Source organism: Triticum urartu, chromosome 1A (assembly GCF_056163025.1).
Source record: "Triticum urartu cultivar PI428250 chromosome 1A, HENAU_Tu73, whole genome shotgun sequence".
NCBI lineage: Eukaryota > Viridiplantae > Streptophyta > Magnoliopsida > Poales > Poaceae > Triticum > Triticum urartu.
This window is the reverse complement of record NC_141873.1, coordinates 570,428,447-570,443,165: the sequence shown is the minus strand read 5'-3', so window position 1 is coordinate 570,443,165 and position 14,719 is coordinate 570,428,447. Positions and strand designations below refer to the sequence as shown.

Below are 14,719 nucleotides of genomic sequence, written 5' to 3'. Positions count from 1 at the left end.
TCATTTTAAAATCTTATTTCACTTATTTTTAAGAAAGAATTATTTCACTCATTTGAAAACACTCATTTCACTCAATCTTAATAAAAGGATTCACCTAGTTCAAAAATGGATTTCCATCGTTTCAATAAAAAGATATCACTCATTTCAGAAGAAAAAAATTGATTTCACTTACTTCAAAAAACATATTTCACCCATTTACAAAAAATGATTTTGACTCGACTGAAAATAATGATTTTAATAATTACAAAAACTCATATCACTAAAGTCAAACAACAGATTTCACACATTTAAAAAATCACTTGTTTCCAAAAATCGATATTTCTCAATTCCAAAAATTATTTCACTTCTTTCAAAAAAAATCACTCATTCCCCAAAACACATTTCATTCGACTAAAAGCACTAATTTCACTCATTGCAAAAAAAATGTTGAAATAAGCAGCTTCACACATAAGCAGTTTCATTGAAATAAGCAACTCCACTTATACTGCGCAGATATTAGCTTCACACACTGATATCTGGTCTTGTTCAAGAAAATCACAAAAGGGGTTGTTTTGCACTATGAAATAGACTAAGTGAAATAAGTTAATATAAACTTTTAAATTTAAATGTGTTTGAAATATATCCAAGAGCTTGTTCTAAAGGCCTTGGTGCCAAGAATTCAAATATATAAAAGATGATTCTGTTTTAAGAGATATGAATCATGTAAATTGTCTCAAGAAAATAAAAGTTGTGTATTGAGAGAGAGAGAGAGAGATTAGGGGATCGTGTGAGGGGGGGGGGGGGGAGGGGGGATAGAAAAAGCGATGGGCTACAAAAGATACGGACAAACGACAGTCAAATGACAGTGAAGAAAGAGTGCCGTTCATTTTTAAAAACGTAGTGCACATCAAATAGTCTGCATACATCTTAGATACCAGCATTTTTTTTGCATGGTAAGATGTGTCTCACTCATATTATGGAGAACAAAGTCCAAGTTACGTAAGGACCGACATAACACTGAAAAAATACAAGCATCTGAAACAATAAGCACGTAGAAGTAGAAGCATACGTATGTATCCATTTCCCATTAAACAACACGCAGATGATATAGCCGCGAAAACGCAAAGGTCAACTAGCGTTTTCTCTTAGTCTTTTTCAGCAAAGCGTTTCCTGTTACTCCTTCGACGTACAGCTCCCTGTGACGACGACAGACACTGCATGCGTTATGCTCTAGGCGGCCGTACGTGCACGTCCTGCTATGCTCCTCTCTCTCTCTCTCTCTCTCTCTCTATGGCACATACAGTACATGTCATCGGATCACGCGTGCACGGTGCACCGCCGCCCCGATTTTGCACGTGTTTGGTGTGACTTGTGACAAGAGAAGAAACGAGAGAAAGAAACACGAGGATGTCGATGGGAACATATCAGCGGCGCCGATCGATCGATCCTTCCATCGGCGCGTGGATTCCATCTGATCCGCACTGGCCGTCTGTCGTTCTACGTACTTGCCATTTTCGTTGGTTTGCCAGCATTTCCCGGAGCTGCCAGGCGGTGGTGCCGCTGCACGTACAGATATGCATGCATGGCTCACGGCAATGCAATATGTTATCAAAAGTCCTCGGGGAACGCCTACTCATAAAATGAATATACTACTTTTCCTATTACTACAAATACAAACAGACTCCAAGAAATAAATGCATATAGTGCATGGTCTTTGATTTTTTTAACACAGTACAGATGCAACCACTCATACATACGCGCATACACTTATCACTATAAACGCACACATGCACACCCTATCCATATATGCACTTTCGATAGACTGAGACGGCATATCATCTTGAGATTTACGAAGTCACCGTAGGCGTCTCGTCGTCGACGAGAACGTCTCTTCCCACTGAAAGCGCGACGGCGGAAATTCTAAAATAAATCCAGAAATGCGAGCACCACGACTTGAATCCTGATGGACTAGGATACCACTATCCCGCTAACCATCTAACCACAGGTTGGTTCGAAGAACATAAGAAAAATGGATGCTCCTATGAAAAAAATAGCACTAACTATTTTGGTACAGGACTTGGTTTGTCCTTTACAAAAATTAACAAGCATATCAAAACCTAGGATTTAACATTATTTTCGCAATCCTTGGCAAATGAAAAGGTTATGCTTTTCACCTAGGCACACTTACGAATTTGTTCATTACTACAATCTAATATACTTAGTGAAAATACCGAGTATTTGACAAAAAAAAACTACCGCATTAGAGGTTGCCGTCCCACTGAACTATCACATTCAAGAAAGTGACTGATAACTATCAAAAAATTATAATTTTGTGACTAAAAACTACCATTTTTAAAAAATGACCAGTTTAGACGATTTAAACATGTTTATGACATGCAGGACCCACCCATCAGGGCTGACGTGGCGGCAAAGTCAACTCCATTTATTTTGACCGTTATTACAAGTGGGGCCCACCTGTCAGCATCACTCTTCTTCCTCCTCCTCCCTCTCTTTGCCATTTCCTCGAACACCTTGTGTGCACCCGCAAGCTACCTCCGCCGTCCTCCATTGCCGGCGCTCACCTCGATCTCCCCATGCCTTGATCATGTCTGGATCGGGAGAGCTCGTGCTGCCCAACCACTCCGGCGACCACCTCTCCCCCTCGCGTCACTCCGGCGAGGTCACCTCTGCCGGCGACAACCGCCACCAGCACGCACGAACCAACCTAGCCAGTACTCGCCTTGGTTCGAGCTCCCACATGAGCTCCTGGGGCTCTTCGTCACCCGCCTCCCGCTCCTCCATGCAGGTGCAGCCGGCCCGCACGGCCAGGTGTGCCAGACGCCACCGAACTCGTGCGCCTCATTGAGGAGCTGGAGGAGGCTTTGCCTTGGTCCGGGCTCCCACATGAGCTCCTAGGGCTCTTCGTCGCCCGCTTCCCGTACTTCGTGCAGGTGCAGCCGGCGCACGCGGCCACGGCGCCAGACGCCGCCAAGCTCGTGTGCCTCGTCGAGGAGCTGCAGGAGTGTGAGTCCTTCCTGCGCACCAAGTTGCTCGAGCACAAGATCCTCAAGGAGGCCGTCGTCGACGAGCTGCGTCGGCTGGTGGCGCCGACGGCCTCGGAGAAAATTCCGTCAGCTTCGGCGGCCGCTTCCACAGTTCCAGCCACCGTGGTTGCGCCGCCATTCCAGTCCCCAACCAACGCCAGGGAGGTGTTGCGCCAGGGCGTCACCATGGAGGATTTTGGAGCTCAAGCCCGGGTGCACGCGAGGTGTTCAAGGAAATGCCAAAGAGAGAGAGAGAGAGGAGGAGGAAGATTGCTGCTGACAGGTGGGCCCCACTTGTAATAACAGTCAATGTAACGGTCAAAATAAATGGAGTTGACTTTGCCGCCACATCAGCTCGTGTTTGGGTCCCGCATGTCATAAACATGTTTAAATCGTCTAAACTGGTCATTTTTGAAAAGTGATAGTTTTTAGTCACAAAATTAGAAATTTTTGGTAGTTATCAGTCACTTTTTTTAATGTGGTAGTTCAGTAGGACGGCAACCCTAATGTGGTAGGTTTTTGTCAAATACTCGAAAATACCTCTCCAGTCTATAAATGTTCGTTCAAGATGTTCAGATACTATGGATGACTATTCCCTGTCCTTTGGTAGATTCATCATCTAATCCTAACACAACGGCAGAATTTATAGAAATGACGATGCAAAATAGCTGAAAAACACAGCTAATAAATAATAATACATACTCTTCATGTTCCAGAATATAAGGCATATTTTGACTGCCCAGATTCATGTTTTGACTGTAATTTTCTCATGCAATATTTAGTCAACAGTCATCACATCTTACAAAAAAAACAATTCAACGCAAACGAATGATGTCCATTTTTTCTATGATAAACAACACACAAAGGTTATTTGTACTGAAAATAGGGTTGCAGATTTCTTAGCCAAACTTTCGAGTAGAGAGCACCTGACCTATTTGTGGTTATAGGATGCCCCATATGTAATGTTACAGTCTTATTACCTACAGAATTTAGAAGGACCTTGATAAATGCCACACATGTGGCACGGACACATGTGATCCTGATAAGTTTAGTGACACGATGATGACAACTTTCGTATGACAACTTCAGTCGTAAAAAACGTCAAGGTCGGAATGCTTCATGCCGCATGGGTGGCACTTACCATTTGAGATTCAAAATCAGCAGCGTCTATTCTTTGGCTACATTGATGAGTTCCTTCTTCGGTGGAAGATCTCATGCATCACGCGCTTTGCTACACATACAACTTTATGGTGAATTTCGTCTATTTTGTAGACGCATGCATCTAATGCCCTAGATACGCAGAGTATCAACATCTTAGAAATGCCCTAGAAACATACATGCATACATTAACACGGAAAGCATCCCACCGCAAAACCCAGAAAATATCTAGCCGCGAAAAGGCAGAGGTCAAACAGACGTTCCTTATCAGCATTTCAGTTTCTGGTTCGACAGCTCGTTGTGACGAAAATGCAGAAAGAAAGGCGTTGTATTTTTAAAAATATTTTTTAGTCTAAAGAAACACGTTGTAAGTTGAAAGGTTTCATCGTGAGATGAAAAGAGGGAAAGAAACACGAGGCAAAAACCCACTTGGGATTTGATGTGATTTACCGTTCGGAATGCCTCGCGGGCCTCGGTCGAGATGCAGACCCGGCCCACGGTATAAATAGTCCCCACCCGCGCGTGCCGCAAAACTCAACCCAGGAGCACGGACACACCGCACTGCCCGCGATCCACTCGCTCTCCATCGATTTGCATGCAACCGACTCCAGATCGATCCCTCCACTGATCGCCCAGTCAAAGATCGCTCGGCCGGCGGCGCGGTGATCGTCGTCGTCGGAGGAGGAGGAGCAAGTCCTGTACGTGGCCAGCTGGGCGGCGCCATGATCTCGTGGCATGATCTGTACACGGTGCTGACGGCGATGGTGCCGCTGTACGTGGCGATGATCCTGGCGTACGGCTCGGTGCGGTGGTGGGGGGTGATCACGGCGGACCAGTGCGCCGGGATCAACCGCTTCGTCGCCGTCTTCGCCGTCCCGCTGCTCTCCTTCAAGGTCATCTCCGGCAGCAACCTGTACGCCATGGACCTGCGCTTCGCCGCCGCCGATACGCTGCAGAAGCTCCTCGTCCTCGCCTCGCTCGCCGTGTGGTCCCGCCTCCCCGTCCCCTTCGCCGGGCTCGACTGGTCCATCACGCTCTTCTCCTCCGCGACGATGCCCAACACGCTCATCATGGGCATCCCGCTCCTCGTCGCCATGTACGGCCGCCACGCCGGCGACCTCATGGTGCAGATCGTCGTCCTCCAGTGCATCATCTGGTGCACGCTGCTGCTCTTCCTCTTCGAGTTCCGCGCCGCGCGCCTGCTCATCTCGGGGAGGTTCCCGGCCGCCGCCGTCGCCGACGTGCGCGTCGACCCGGACGTCGTGTCGCTCGACGGCAGCCACGCCGAGGCGCAGGCCGAGGTCGCGCCCGACGGGAGCATGCGCGTCGTCGTGCGCCGGTCCGCGGCGTCGCTCTCCCGCCGCTCCCTCCTCGACGGCGCCGCGGCGGGGATGCCGTCGCCGGCGCGCGAGTCGAGCGTGACCGGCGTGGAGATCTTCTCGGTGAGCTCGTCGCGGAACCACACGCCCAGGGGCTCCTCCAGCTTCACCCACGGCGACTTCTCCGCGACCACGGGAGGCGGCGGCGGCGCCGCCGCGCCTGCTCTGCCGCCGCCGCCGCCGCACGGCGCGGTGAGCGCGTCCAGCTTCGGCGCGGCCGACCTGTTCTCGCTGCACTCGTCGCGGCAGCACACGCCGAGGCCGTCGGCCAGCTACGACGAGCACGCGCCGCGGGGCAGATCGACGGCGGCCGTGGCGCCGGTCGAGGACCCCAAGGACAACGTGCACATGTTCGACTGGAGCTCCGGCGCGTCCGGCGCGTCCGAGGTGAGCGGCCTGCCGGTCTTCCGCAGCAGCGCCAAGGAAAGCGGCCGCCGGCGTACCCCCTCCGACGCGACGTCCACCAACTCCGACTCCTCCAGATGTACGCCCATCAGTCTCTCTCCACATCCCCAAACTGACCCCGCCTTATCAGTATCTGATCACCTCACAAACGCGCACACGTAGCCGAACGTGAACGAAAACCTCTCTTTTGCTCAAAAATTAAAAAAAAAACTCGAGCGTGAACTTTGTTGCAGTGAACCGGACGGGAGCGGCCGGCGTCGAGCGCGTCATTTCTGAGGCGGCAGCGCAGGAGTCGCTGGAGAGGCTGGAGGCCGGCACGGAGGCGACGGAGAAGGAGCAGGAGCAGGATGAGACGAAGAAGGTCGGCGACGAGGTGGGAAAGCCGCCGGCGAGCGTGATGCTGCGGCTGATCCTGACCATGGTGTGGCGCCGGCTGATCCGGAACCCCAACACGTACGCCAGCGTCGTCGGCCTCGTCTGGTCACTCATCGAGTTCCGGTACGTGATCCATTTTCTTCTTCTTCGATCGACCGGTGATGATCAGTCATGACGACGGCCGTGCCGACTCGTCGCCGCAGGTACCACGTCACGATGCCGGCGATCGTGGCCAAGTCCATCTCCATCCTCTCCGACGCGGGGCTGGGGATGGCCATGTTCAGCCTGGGGCTGTTCATGGCCCTGCAGCCCAAGCTCATCGCCTGCGGCAAATCCGCGGCGGCGTCCACCATGGCCGTCCGCTTCCTGCTCGGCCCCGCGGTCATGGCCGTCTCCTCCGCCGCTGTCGGCCTCCGAGGCACGCTGCTGCGCATCGCCGTTGTCCAGGTACGTGGCTGGTACGTACGAATATATGATTCCAGTACAACACAATACATGACGATGACAATTCCAACAAAGTACGTACGTAATTCTCAAAAACCAAAGTACGTACGTGACATGTTGCCATGTATGTACGTAGGCCACTCTGCCGCAAGGGATCGTGCCGTTCGTCTTCGCCAAAGAGTACAACCTCCATGCCGCCATTCTGTGCACCGGGTAAGCCAAGAACAATCAGTATCAAATATCTCCCCCAATAAGAATTACTCTATCTTTTCATATAACTTTATAATAAAAATACGCCGGTCAAAATCAAAAGAGGAAATGGGATAGGGCTCGATGCGTCGTCGAGAAACGTACCATTGGGGAAAAATTCTAATCCGAGACCAATTATGGGACGAAAACCTGATAGCACTCTAAGCATACCTGAAATGGAGAATGCCCTAATATGGTCAAGAATTTAGGTTCACGCCAAATGCTTATTTATTTACTATTTTGCCTTTCTACAGGGTCATATTTGGCATGCTAATAGCTCTTCCGATCGTCCTGCTCTACTACATCATCCTTGGGCTGCTATGACGGACGACTCGCCATGAACGAAATGTTCTCCCGCGTCGGAGATCAAATTGACGCAAGGGTTCCGACGCAAGATTGGTTCGGCCTAGTTTAATTGCTCTTATGCTATAGATGCAAAATGCAGCGCTGAGTTTGAATTCCCTCCATTCACAAATCATAAGGATGTGCGGCGCGTGAAGCTGATGGGCCTAGATTAGTGGGAGTCAAAGAAAACAGTTCGCACATGTTTGAAGCACAGAAGTTTAGCGAACTTCGGTTATTTCCTATTGTAACATGAAATAAACCCCGATGGCTAGTATAGTTTGTTAATTAGGGATTAAGTATACAAAGTTGTTGTGTTTTCCATACATATTTGGCAGTTAAGAAAGAGATGAGGAGAAGTTATGTTTGTTTTTCGGTAACATGGTGAAATCAGAGGAGCTGGAGAGGAGGACATTTGCCCATTCCCACATGTGTGGGAATGGTTTAACAATATCCAGAGGGTATTCCCCATTACCACCTTGAGGCAAGACACGCAAACACAAGTGCTCGTTGTTATGTTGACACATCCACATCCTAGAAACTAGTCTCCTATCCCCTGCAGCCCCACGGGACCCAATGAATTTTTTTGGGATGCATGTGCATTGTAAGGTGGAGGGTGGAGATCATCGGATCAGTGAATGTGGAAAGTGGCATCGATAAGCTATGCTCTGACTCGCCTATCACCTCCCCCCCCCCCCCCCCCCAACCACCACCGGGCTCTAATTGGACCATGTACTCTAAGAGCCGCCCATCCAACTATTCCTCAGAGGCGGATGGAAAATCTGACAGACACTTGGCTAGATCGAGTGCAAGGAGAAGCCTGGATCAAGTGAAGAGACGTGCACTACCTTGAAATAGAAAATGGTTGTTCAAAGGAGAAGAAGAAGGATCGAGATAATGTTTAATGCGATGGAGAGTGCTGAGGGCGATGAAGCGGAGAAGGCGGCGAAGGCAGCTAACACATACATCACATATCTTCACTCGACGGCAACTAAATGTCGGTTAGGCCACCATATAAATTGGCGACGAGTTTAGATAATGGCATTGCCACCTTGAGCTGGAAGGGAGGGCATTTGCCCCCCTCCCTCCTCCCTATGACTTTTTTCATCCATAAATTTCTAACCTAACTACTAACTACTAATGTTGGTCATTCACAAATAGAATCATCCAACATTGTCAACAATCAGAGAACAATGAAGTTGTGGTGTTAAGAACCCACACATTTCTGCCAAGGAACCACCGCTCTCACTTCGAAATTACAAGGAATTCGGGCATGAGAAGAGAGAGTAATTGGGAGGAAGCGCAGGTGAGAAATGAGGTCTTTTTTCTTTCTTCTGAAGCTTCCGATCCAATGATGTTGGATGCTGTGGAACCGATGCATGGCTCAACTATTGGCCTTCACTTCAACCTGCTTTGAAACATGCACTGAATCTGATCTAACCAAAAGCCAATTGATCAATTCTCACAACAAACACTAAATACCATGTATCAACATTGTCCAAGTCCAGTGAAGAGACACTTTCTTCACTAATCTTGTACCGATGTCTAACAACTACCGGCTACCCCCAAAAAACATGTTAACTCCATCGATGAAAAATAATATTGCCATATCGCCTCAAGTGAAACGTGTAATAATGGAAAATATGGCAAGCATTTCCATATATAGCGGGCACAAGGAGCGTCTCTAGACAAACATTTGCATAAATTAACAGAGGCAAAGAGCATCTCTGATTGCAGAAGGTTTACAAGATCAGAATAGCACCATATGAACAGAAATATAGGGGCGTGATACTTCATATTGACAAAATTGTACAGGATCATGGCAGCTCCTCCGAGGAAAGGACGAGGAACTAGCTTGTAGGTTAGACATGGTTCTTCTTTGACAAAGTACAAAAAACGAGTAGAAAATTTTACATTACAGCACAACAAGGTTACCATAACAGATGATTTTGTGGTCTTATTTGTTGTATAGAATTCTTGGCTTGGGTTAAAGATCATTCTGATCTTGAGCGCCTATAGACATGCTGTTGTACATAGTATATACTACCGATCGCTTCTGTAACCTTCGAAAATCAGGTTTTCAGTTGAGCGATCTTCTGAGAGACGCCGTCAGCTGCATCCACGCTCTCGTATTCATCCTGGAAAATGTTGAATGGACATTGCAGCATTAACTAAGAAATTGCTCAAATTAGATATAGATATCTTAGAGATATAAACAATTAAACACTCCAAAGGAAAAAAAAAAGGTGAAAGACAGCCTGCAAGTATGGAACTCAAATATACCAGCAATTTCGTAAGAAAAGAGGGGGCAAATATATTTACTGTAGTAACAAAGGACGAGCTGAACTCACATCTTTATTTTTTATTTCACCTATACACTTGGAAGCACTCATGGTTTCACTCTTCAGTAAGCTCCGAGCACTCATGAGGGGTTTGCTTATTCCATCTGTCACTGATGCATGTACTGGCTTTTCACCTGCATTCAGCTTTACTTGGTAGTCACTATCTCCGTGCTTATTGCCAATTGCTCTTTCCCTGAGACAAGATGCGAGAATTGTTAGATACAAAAACTTAAAAGGTTGTCTATTTGTAGGATGACTCATTTTATATGTATATATAAGCATCTGATCATGTGAAACATTATTCTCTATCAAATTTAACATTAAAAAATATTTGATTTAAAATCTCTAGCAACTTGCAAAAAGCAAAACAAATATGATATTTATGATGAAGTATTTATTTTGTTGAATATTCTTGCCAAGTCCAAACAGATCATCTTTGGGAAATTTGTACAAGGTTGTCAAAGGAAAGAAATTTTGGTTAGAAAACAAATATTTCGACCATAAGTATCGACATGCCCATTCTACATAAAGATATTTATTGCCTTGGAAGTATACATTTAAGTCTCGGTCAGAGCATATTACCTTGGTAAGGAAGCATTTTGTCGCAACTGTGGACTGGATTTTTCACCCTTTGCACCACCTTTTTCCAAATGAGCGAATTGCTGCTTAAAGCGATCCACCCCACTGTCAACATACATGCACAAACATCAGAGTTTGCAATATACCATCAACCAGTCATATACATATAACTGGCATAATTCAGTGTATGCAGAAGAGAGTAAAGCATAGTCATCATAAAATTCTCAACACAAGTAAATCTTGTTTCTAAGGGAAAATAATGGTCTCACCTAGGGTACATGAAGCTCATCTGGTCTCCTCCACGTAGGTATTCTTGCAACATCTGAGGATGGTACTCTAAAATCTGAAAGATGTAGAAGTTGTTAGCTAACTACAGAGTCGGGCAGCAGCTCTACTGTATCTCCACAAAATAGCTGAGCAATTGTACCTCTCTGTAAATTAATTCTCGGACATCATCTTTGCCCAACTTTCTCTTCTCGAACTCAAACTCAAGTTTTGAGATGGGCTGTGCTATGGGTTCACGTTCTGAATTTGCTAATCCGTTAAAGTATGGGTCTGTCAGGGCCTTGAAGAACATTTTCATATCTCAGTACTGAGGACAGTGATTCACCCAACATTTTCAAAGATGTAATATATCTTTATAGTAAATAGAAGTTGGTCTCAGCCATTCCTACCTCGTCAGCAGTTGGCCTATCCTTAGGATCAAAAGCAAGAAGACGCTCAAGCAAATGGAGAGCCATAGGATCTATGCCTGGAAATTTTTTGGTAAGGGGAACTTTAGGCTTCTTCCTCATATTGCTCAAGTATCGCCGAGCTTTCTCGTTCCGTATCTGCAACCATTCGGTAAAAGGGTGTAAAAGACATATGGTTTAAACATCATCCCACAATTTACATTTCATTCTATATGAAAAATATATAACATGGCGAGAGATTGTGCTGATATTGATGCCAATTCGTGCCGACATCCGTATTCCATGTAGCTCAGTAACCAAGCACGCAAACCATATTAAGGAGAATCAGAGTTTGTAAGTATTGGGCGTGGATGCAAAAAAGATACTGAGAGAAATGGAACAAGCCAATAATAAATTCATAACCATGTACACAAGTTATCAATGCAAGGTTCAATTTTGCAGGAAATTCGCATATTATGAAAATATGAAAAATAGGAAGTGGCAAAATATATAACTCCAACTGTTGTTCTAACTTGCTGGTGACAAGTGTGGAGTAAGCATACCTTAGCGAGAGATTCTGCTGAAGGAGTGCCAAGTACATCAGTCATGAGATCCAATTGATGGACAACATTCTTCCCTGGAAAGAGTGGCCTCCCTGTGAGCATTTCTGCAAAGATACACCCTACGCTCCAAATATCAATTGCAGGTGTGTACTGCAAAATTCAAAGTTCAGCTGCTTTTAGCATTTGCTAAACATGCACAGACATTAATTAAGAAACAAAGTACATCATCAAGTTCGAATTAGCGCCCAAGCCAGGTCGCTACATTCAGCTATGATTATATGAAAGAAGAGGGCAAAACACCACAAGTAACAATTTTTTGGCATTTTTACTGGGAGAGAACTTAGTGCAACATATGAAATACAGATCATGACAGGTTGAACCGACATTTGAGAACTGTAGTAGCAACTCTAAAAGGGAAGGGAACTTTAGTTGCAAAAATGGAAATTAATCAACATGTGTTACTAGTGAAATCAACAAATAGTATTGCTATGTTGCATCGAAACATATCATATTAAAACAACAATTTTGGAAGAAAATCTATAGTATGGTCATTGTGCTTTTTTAATAGCCTGGGTATTGTTGTTGGTAATATTACATCACCTTTGAGAAAAAAGAGCCACACAATTCTGGAGCACGATACCATCTAGTTGCAACATAGTCCTAGACAAGGCATGCAAAATCATCAGAAACCAAGATTTGGCTGCTCAGGATAAACATTATCTGCTCAACATTACTAAAATGGCTACCGTCCAGAATATGGCTGATGGAGCCCCGTCATTAAATGATACACGGGCAAGCCCAAAATCACAAATCTTCAGCTTGCAGTCAGCATTCGCTAGAATATTTTTGGGCTTAAGATCCCGATGGAAAACACTCGCTGCAAAACCATCATGTAAACAAACAATCAGTACAGCAACATGAGATGAAAAAGGTTGAATGAACACTTATCGATTTCCTTTGTGTAGTCTAATCACCTGCATGGATGTACTTCATTCCCCGGAGCAGCTGATACAAGAAGAACTGGTGATGCTCTGGTGTGAGATCATCGTTCGCTTTTATTACCTGATGGAGATCGGACTCCATCAGCTCAAAGACCACATATATGTCCCTGAATTCCCTCCTTGAAGGGGGGAGCATAATGTGCTTGATCTGAACTATGTCCGGGTGGCGCAGCAGCCGGAGCAACTTGATCTCCCTAAGGATGCGGGTGGCATCGGAGACATGATCAAAGACGTCATTGATCTTCTTGATGGCCACACGCTCGCCGGTCTGGGTGTCGATAGCAGCAGCCACAACTCCATAACTCCCTTTGCCAATGACCTCGCTGACCTGATACCGGTTTAACTCACCATACTCCGTGAAGAACTCGGATTCCGAGGTCTGAAAAGGAAGGAGCAAGCGCATATTGGCACCATTAGTTCAGAGAGCTAGATGGTGCTAACATACTGATTTACCAGTGGTGGTAAAACCGCGCCGAGAAAAAGAAAGATAGAACATCTCAACTGAAGATACCGATGGCCTCACAAAGATACGAAACAATATTGACGGCCTTACATGGCTGTGTGCATCCCTGTGATGCAGAGGCCGGGGTAATCCCCTTTCCGAAAAAAATACTGATGGCCTTACAAACAATGATAGTGGTGGGCAAAAAGGATCAGAAGACATGCACACAACTGGAAAGTCACTCGAGACAGCTTCTTGCTTGTGCTGGGTTTGGACTTTGGACTGAATGAATCACGAAGTGGTTGAACATTTGGTACTTTAAACAGTGTATTTTTCTGAATATATCTACCTGCTGCTACCAAAAGTGGCAAACGCGGAATCGTCAACAAGGACCAATAATTGAAAAGCAAAAGCATAACCTCTTCCACCATGCATCATGTTTGTCTCTGATGAGACATGAACAGCGAAAACAGGGCTCCCGTGACACTGCTTGCTCCTAAATAATGCCGCGCTTTATTAGGCTGTCACGGACGGCATTCATGTGTGGCGCAGTTTGCACAAGCTAATATTATGAGTTTATTATATATGACATTAATAAGTATAACAACTATCCAAGAACTGGCATTGACCGTCACCACATCAAAATCGGTGGTTCCAGGAAAACAGATCCGCAAAGAACTGGCAAGGGAGCAAGAACAGAGCAATCCCAAGGGTGGATCTTCCCCAATCCACGAAGCGAACAGAGCAATCCCGGCAGCACGGCAACATATTTCATCCGGGAGAGATCGACGGCAACCGACATTGAACGAGAACGGCGGAAGGGGGCCGCGGGGGAAGGGGACTAATTAAGGAGAAGAGGGCGCACGGCGAGCAAGGACGCACCTTCTTGCCGGGATCCATGCGTGGCGGCGGGTTGGTGCGCGCGGGCGCGCGGGGTAGGGCGACGCGCAGGCTCCCGGCCTCCCCCTCCCGGTCGAGCACAATGTATCCCTCGGGGTCGGACTCGGGGCCGTCGGCGAGCTCCTCCTCCTCCTGCTGCTGCTCCTGCTCCCAGTCGACGTGATCGTCCTGCGGCTGCGGGAGCGAGCGGGCGCGCAGGTCGCTGGTGGCGGTGGTCGCGGAGGATGTATTGGTGTGCGCGGTCAGGTGGGAGGAGGAAGAGGATGAGGCGGAGGAGACGCGGCGGGAGCGGTGGTGGCGCAGCCAGCGGATGAGGGAGCGGGCGCGGCCGCCCATACACTGCTGCCTATTCCGCGGGTGGGCCGGCGCATTGGGCGGCGGGCGTGGCGGAGGGGGGCGTGGGCGGGTGGGCTGCCCGGGCGCGGCGGTGGCGGGGAGGGAGGGAGGGGGCAGCGGGCGCGGCGCGCGGGGAGGGGTGTGCGTGGAGGTGGCGGTTGGGCAGGGGATTGATGGGTGGAACGTGGGTGGTGCTACAGGGAGGAGACGCCGTTTGAATCCTCTCTGATGTACTGACGACCGTGGGTGGCCAACACGTCCCAAACTGCTTTCTTTCTTTTAACCTGTTTTTATTTTATTTATTATTATAAATCTTTTCTTCTATGAATAGCTTTTACAAAAGGCAAAATGAATGTTAAACAGTTTCAATCATTGATTTAAATTTTCATGTCTACAAAATGAGATTTAGTTATTCTCTTTTGTCATTTATTATCATAGTACTCCCTCCGGTCCTTTTTAGTTCGCATATAAGATTTGACTGAAGTCAAGCCTCGTAAAGTTTGACCAATT

At 47.0% G+C, this 14,719-nt stretch overlaps 2 protein-coding genes across 3 annotated transcripts; one reads left to right on the top strand and one right to left on the bottom strand.

Annotated features, from left to right (window-relative positions):
- Positions 1 to 4,813: 4,813 nt before the first annotated feature.
- On the top strand, positions 4,814 to 7,699 carry LOC125533153 (putative auxin efflux carrier component 3b). Of its 2 annotated transcripts, none has more exons than XM_048696910.2 (5): positions 4,814 to 6,044; positions 6,199 to 6,463; positions 6,544 to 6,787; positions 6,921 to 6,997; positions 7,288 to 7,699. In XM_048696910.2, exons 1-5 carry the CDS (start codon positions 4,904 to 4,906, stop codon positions 7,355 to 7,357), a joined length of 1,797 nt encoding a protein of 598 aa, XP_048552867.1. In that variant the 5' UTR covers positions 4,814 to 4,903; the 3' UTR covers positions 7,358 to 7,699. The 2 variants fall into 2 exon arrangements, with proteins under 2 accessions (XP_048552867.1, XP_087388344.1); XM_087532218.1 differs by having other exon boundaries at positions 4,814 to 6,094; positions 6,243 to 6,463.
- Positions 7,700 to 9,141: 1,442 nt separating this feature from the next.
- On the bottom strand, positions 9,142 to 14,257 carry LOC125530401 (mitogen-activated protein kinase 16). Its single transcript, XM_048694801.2, has 11 exons — positions 13,856 to 14,257; positions 12,505 to 12,910; positions 12,277 to 12,407; positions 12,131 to 12,190; positions 11,531 to 11,680; positions 10,971 to 11,126; positions 10,724 to 10,861; positions 10,566 to 10,639; positions 10,300 to 10,401; positions 9,727 to 9,910; positions 9,142 to 9,513 (listed from the first exon to the last, which is right to left on the bottom strand). The coding sequence occupies exons 1-11, from the start codon at positions 14,207 to 14,209 to the stop codon at positions 9,448 to 9,450; spliced, it is 1,821 nt and encodes a 606-aa protein (XP_048550758.1). The 5' UTR covers positions 14,210 to 14,257; the 3' UTR covers positions 9,142 to 9,447.
- Between the last annotated feature and the right edge of the window lie 462 nt (positions 14,258 to 14,719).

Excerpts from the sequence above, each read along its gene's own strand:
- LOC125533153 (XM_087532218.1), top strand. The coding sequence starts at position 4,904 with ATGATCTCGTGGCATGATCTGTACACGGTGCTGACGGCGATGGTGCCG. Across the intron at positions 6,095-6,242 it reads AAACTGACCCCGCCTTATCA|GCGGCAGCGCAGGAGTCGCT; the intron begins GTATCTGATCAC and ends GTCATTTCTGAG. Across the intron at positions 6,464-6,543 it reads TGGTCACTCATCGAGTTCCG|GTACCACGTCACGATGCCGG; the intron begins GTACGTGATCCA and ends TCGTCGCCGCAG.
- LOC125530401 (XM_048694801.2), bottom strand. The coding sequence starts at position 14,209 with ATGGGCGGCCGCGCCCGCTCCCTCATCCGCTGGCTGCGCCACCACCGC. Across the intron at positions 12,911-13,855 it reads GCATGGATCCCGGCAAGAAG|ACCTCGGAATCCGAGTTCTT; the intron begins GTGCGTCCTTGC and ends CTTCCTTTTCAG. Across the intron at positions 12,408-12,504 it reads AATGAAGTACATCCATGCAG|CGAGTGTTTTCCATCGGGAT; the intron begins GTGATTAGACTA and ends ATGGTTTTGCAG.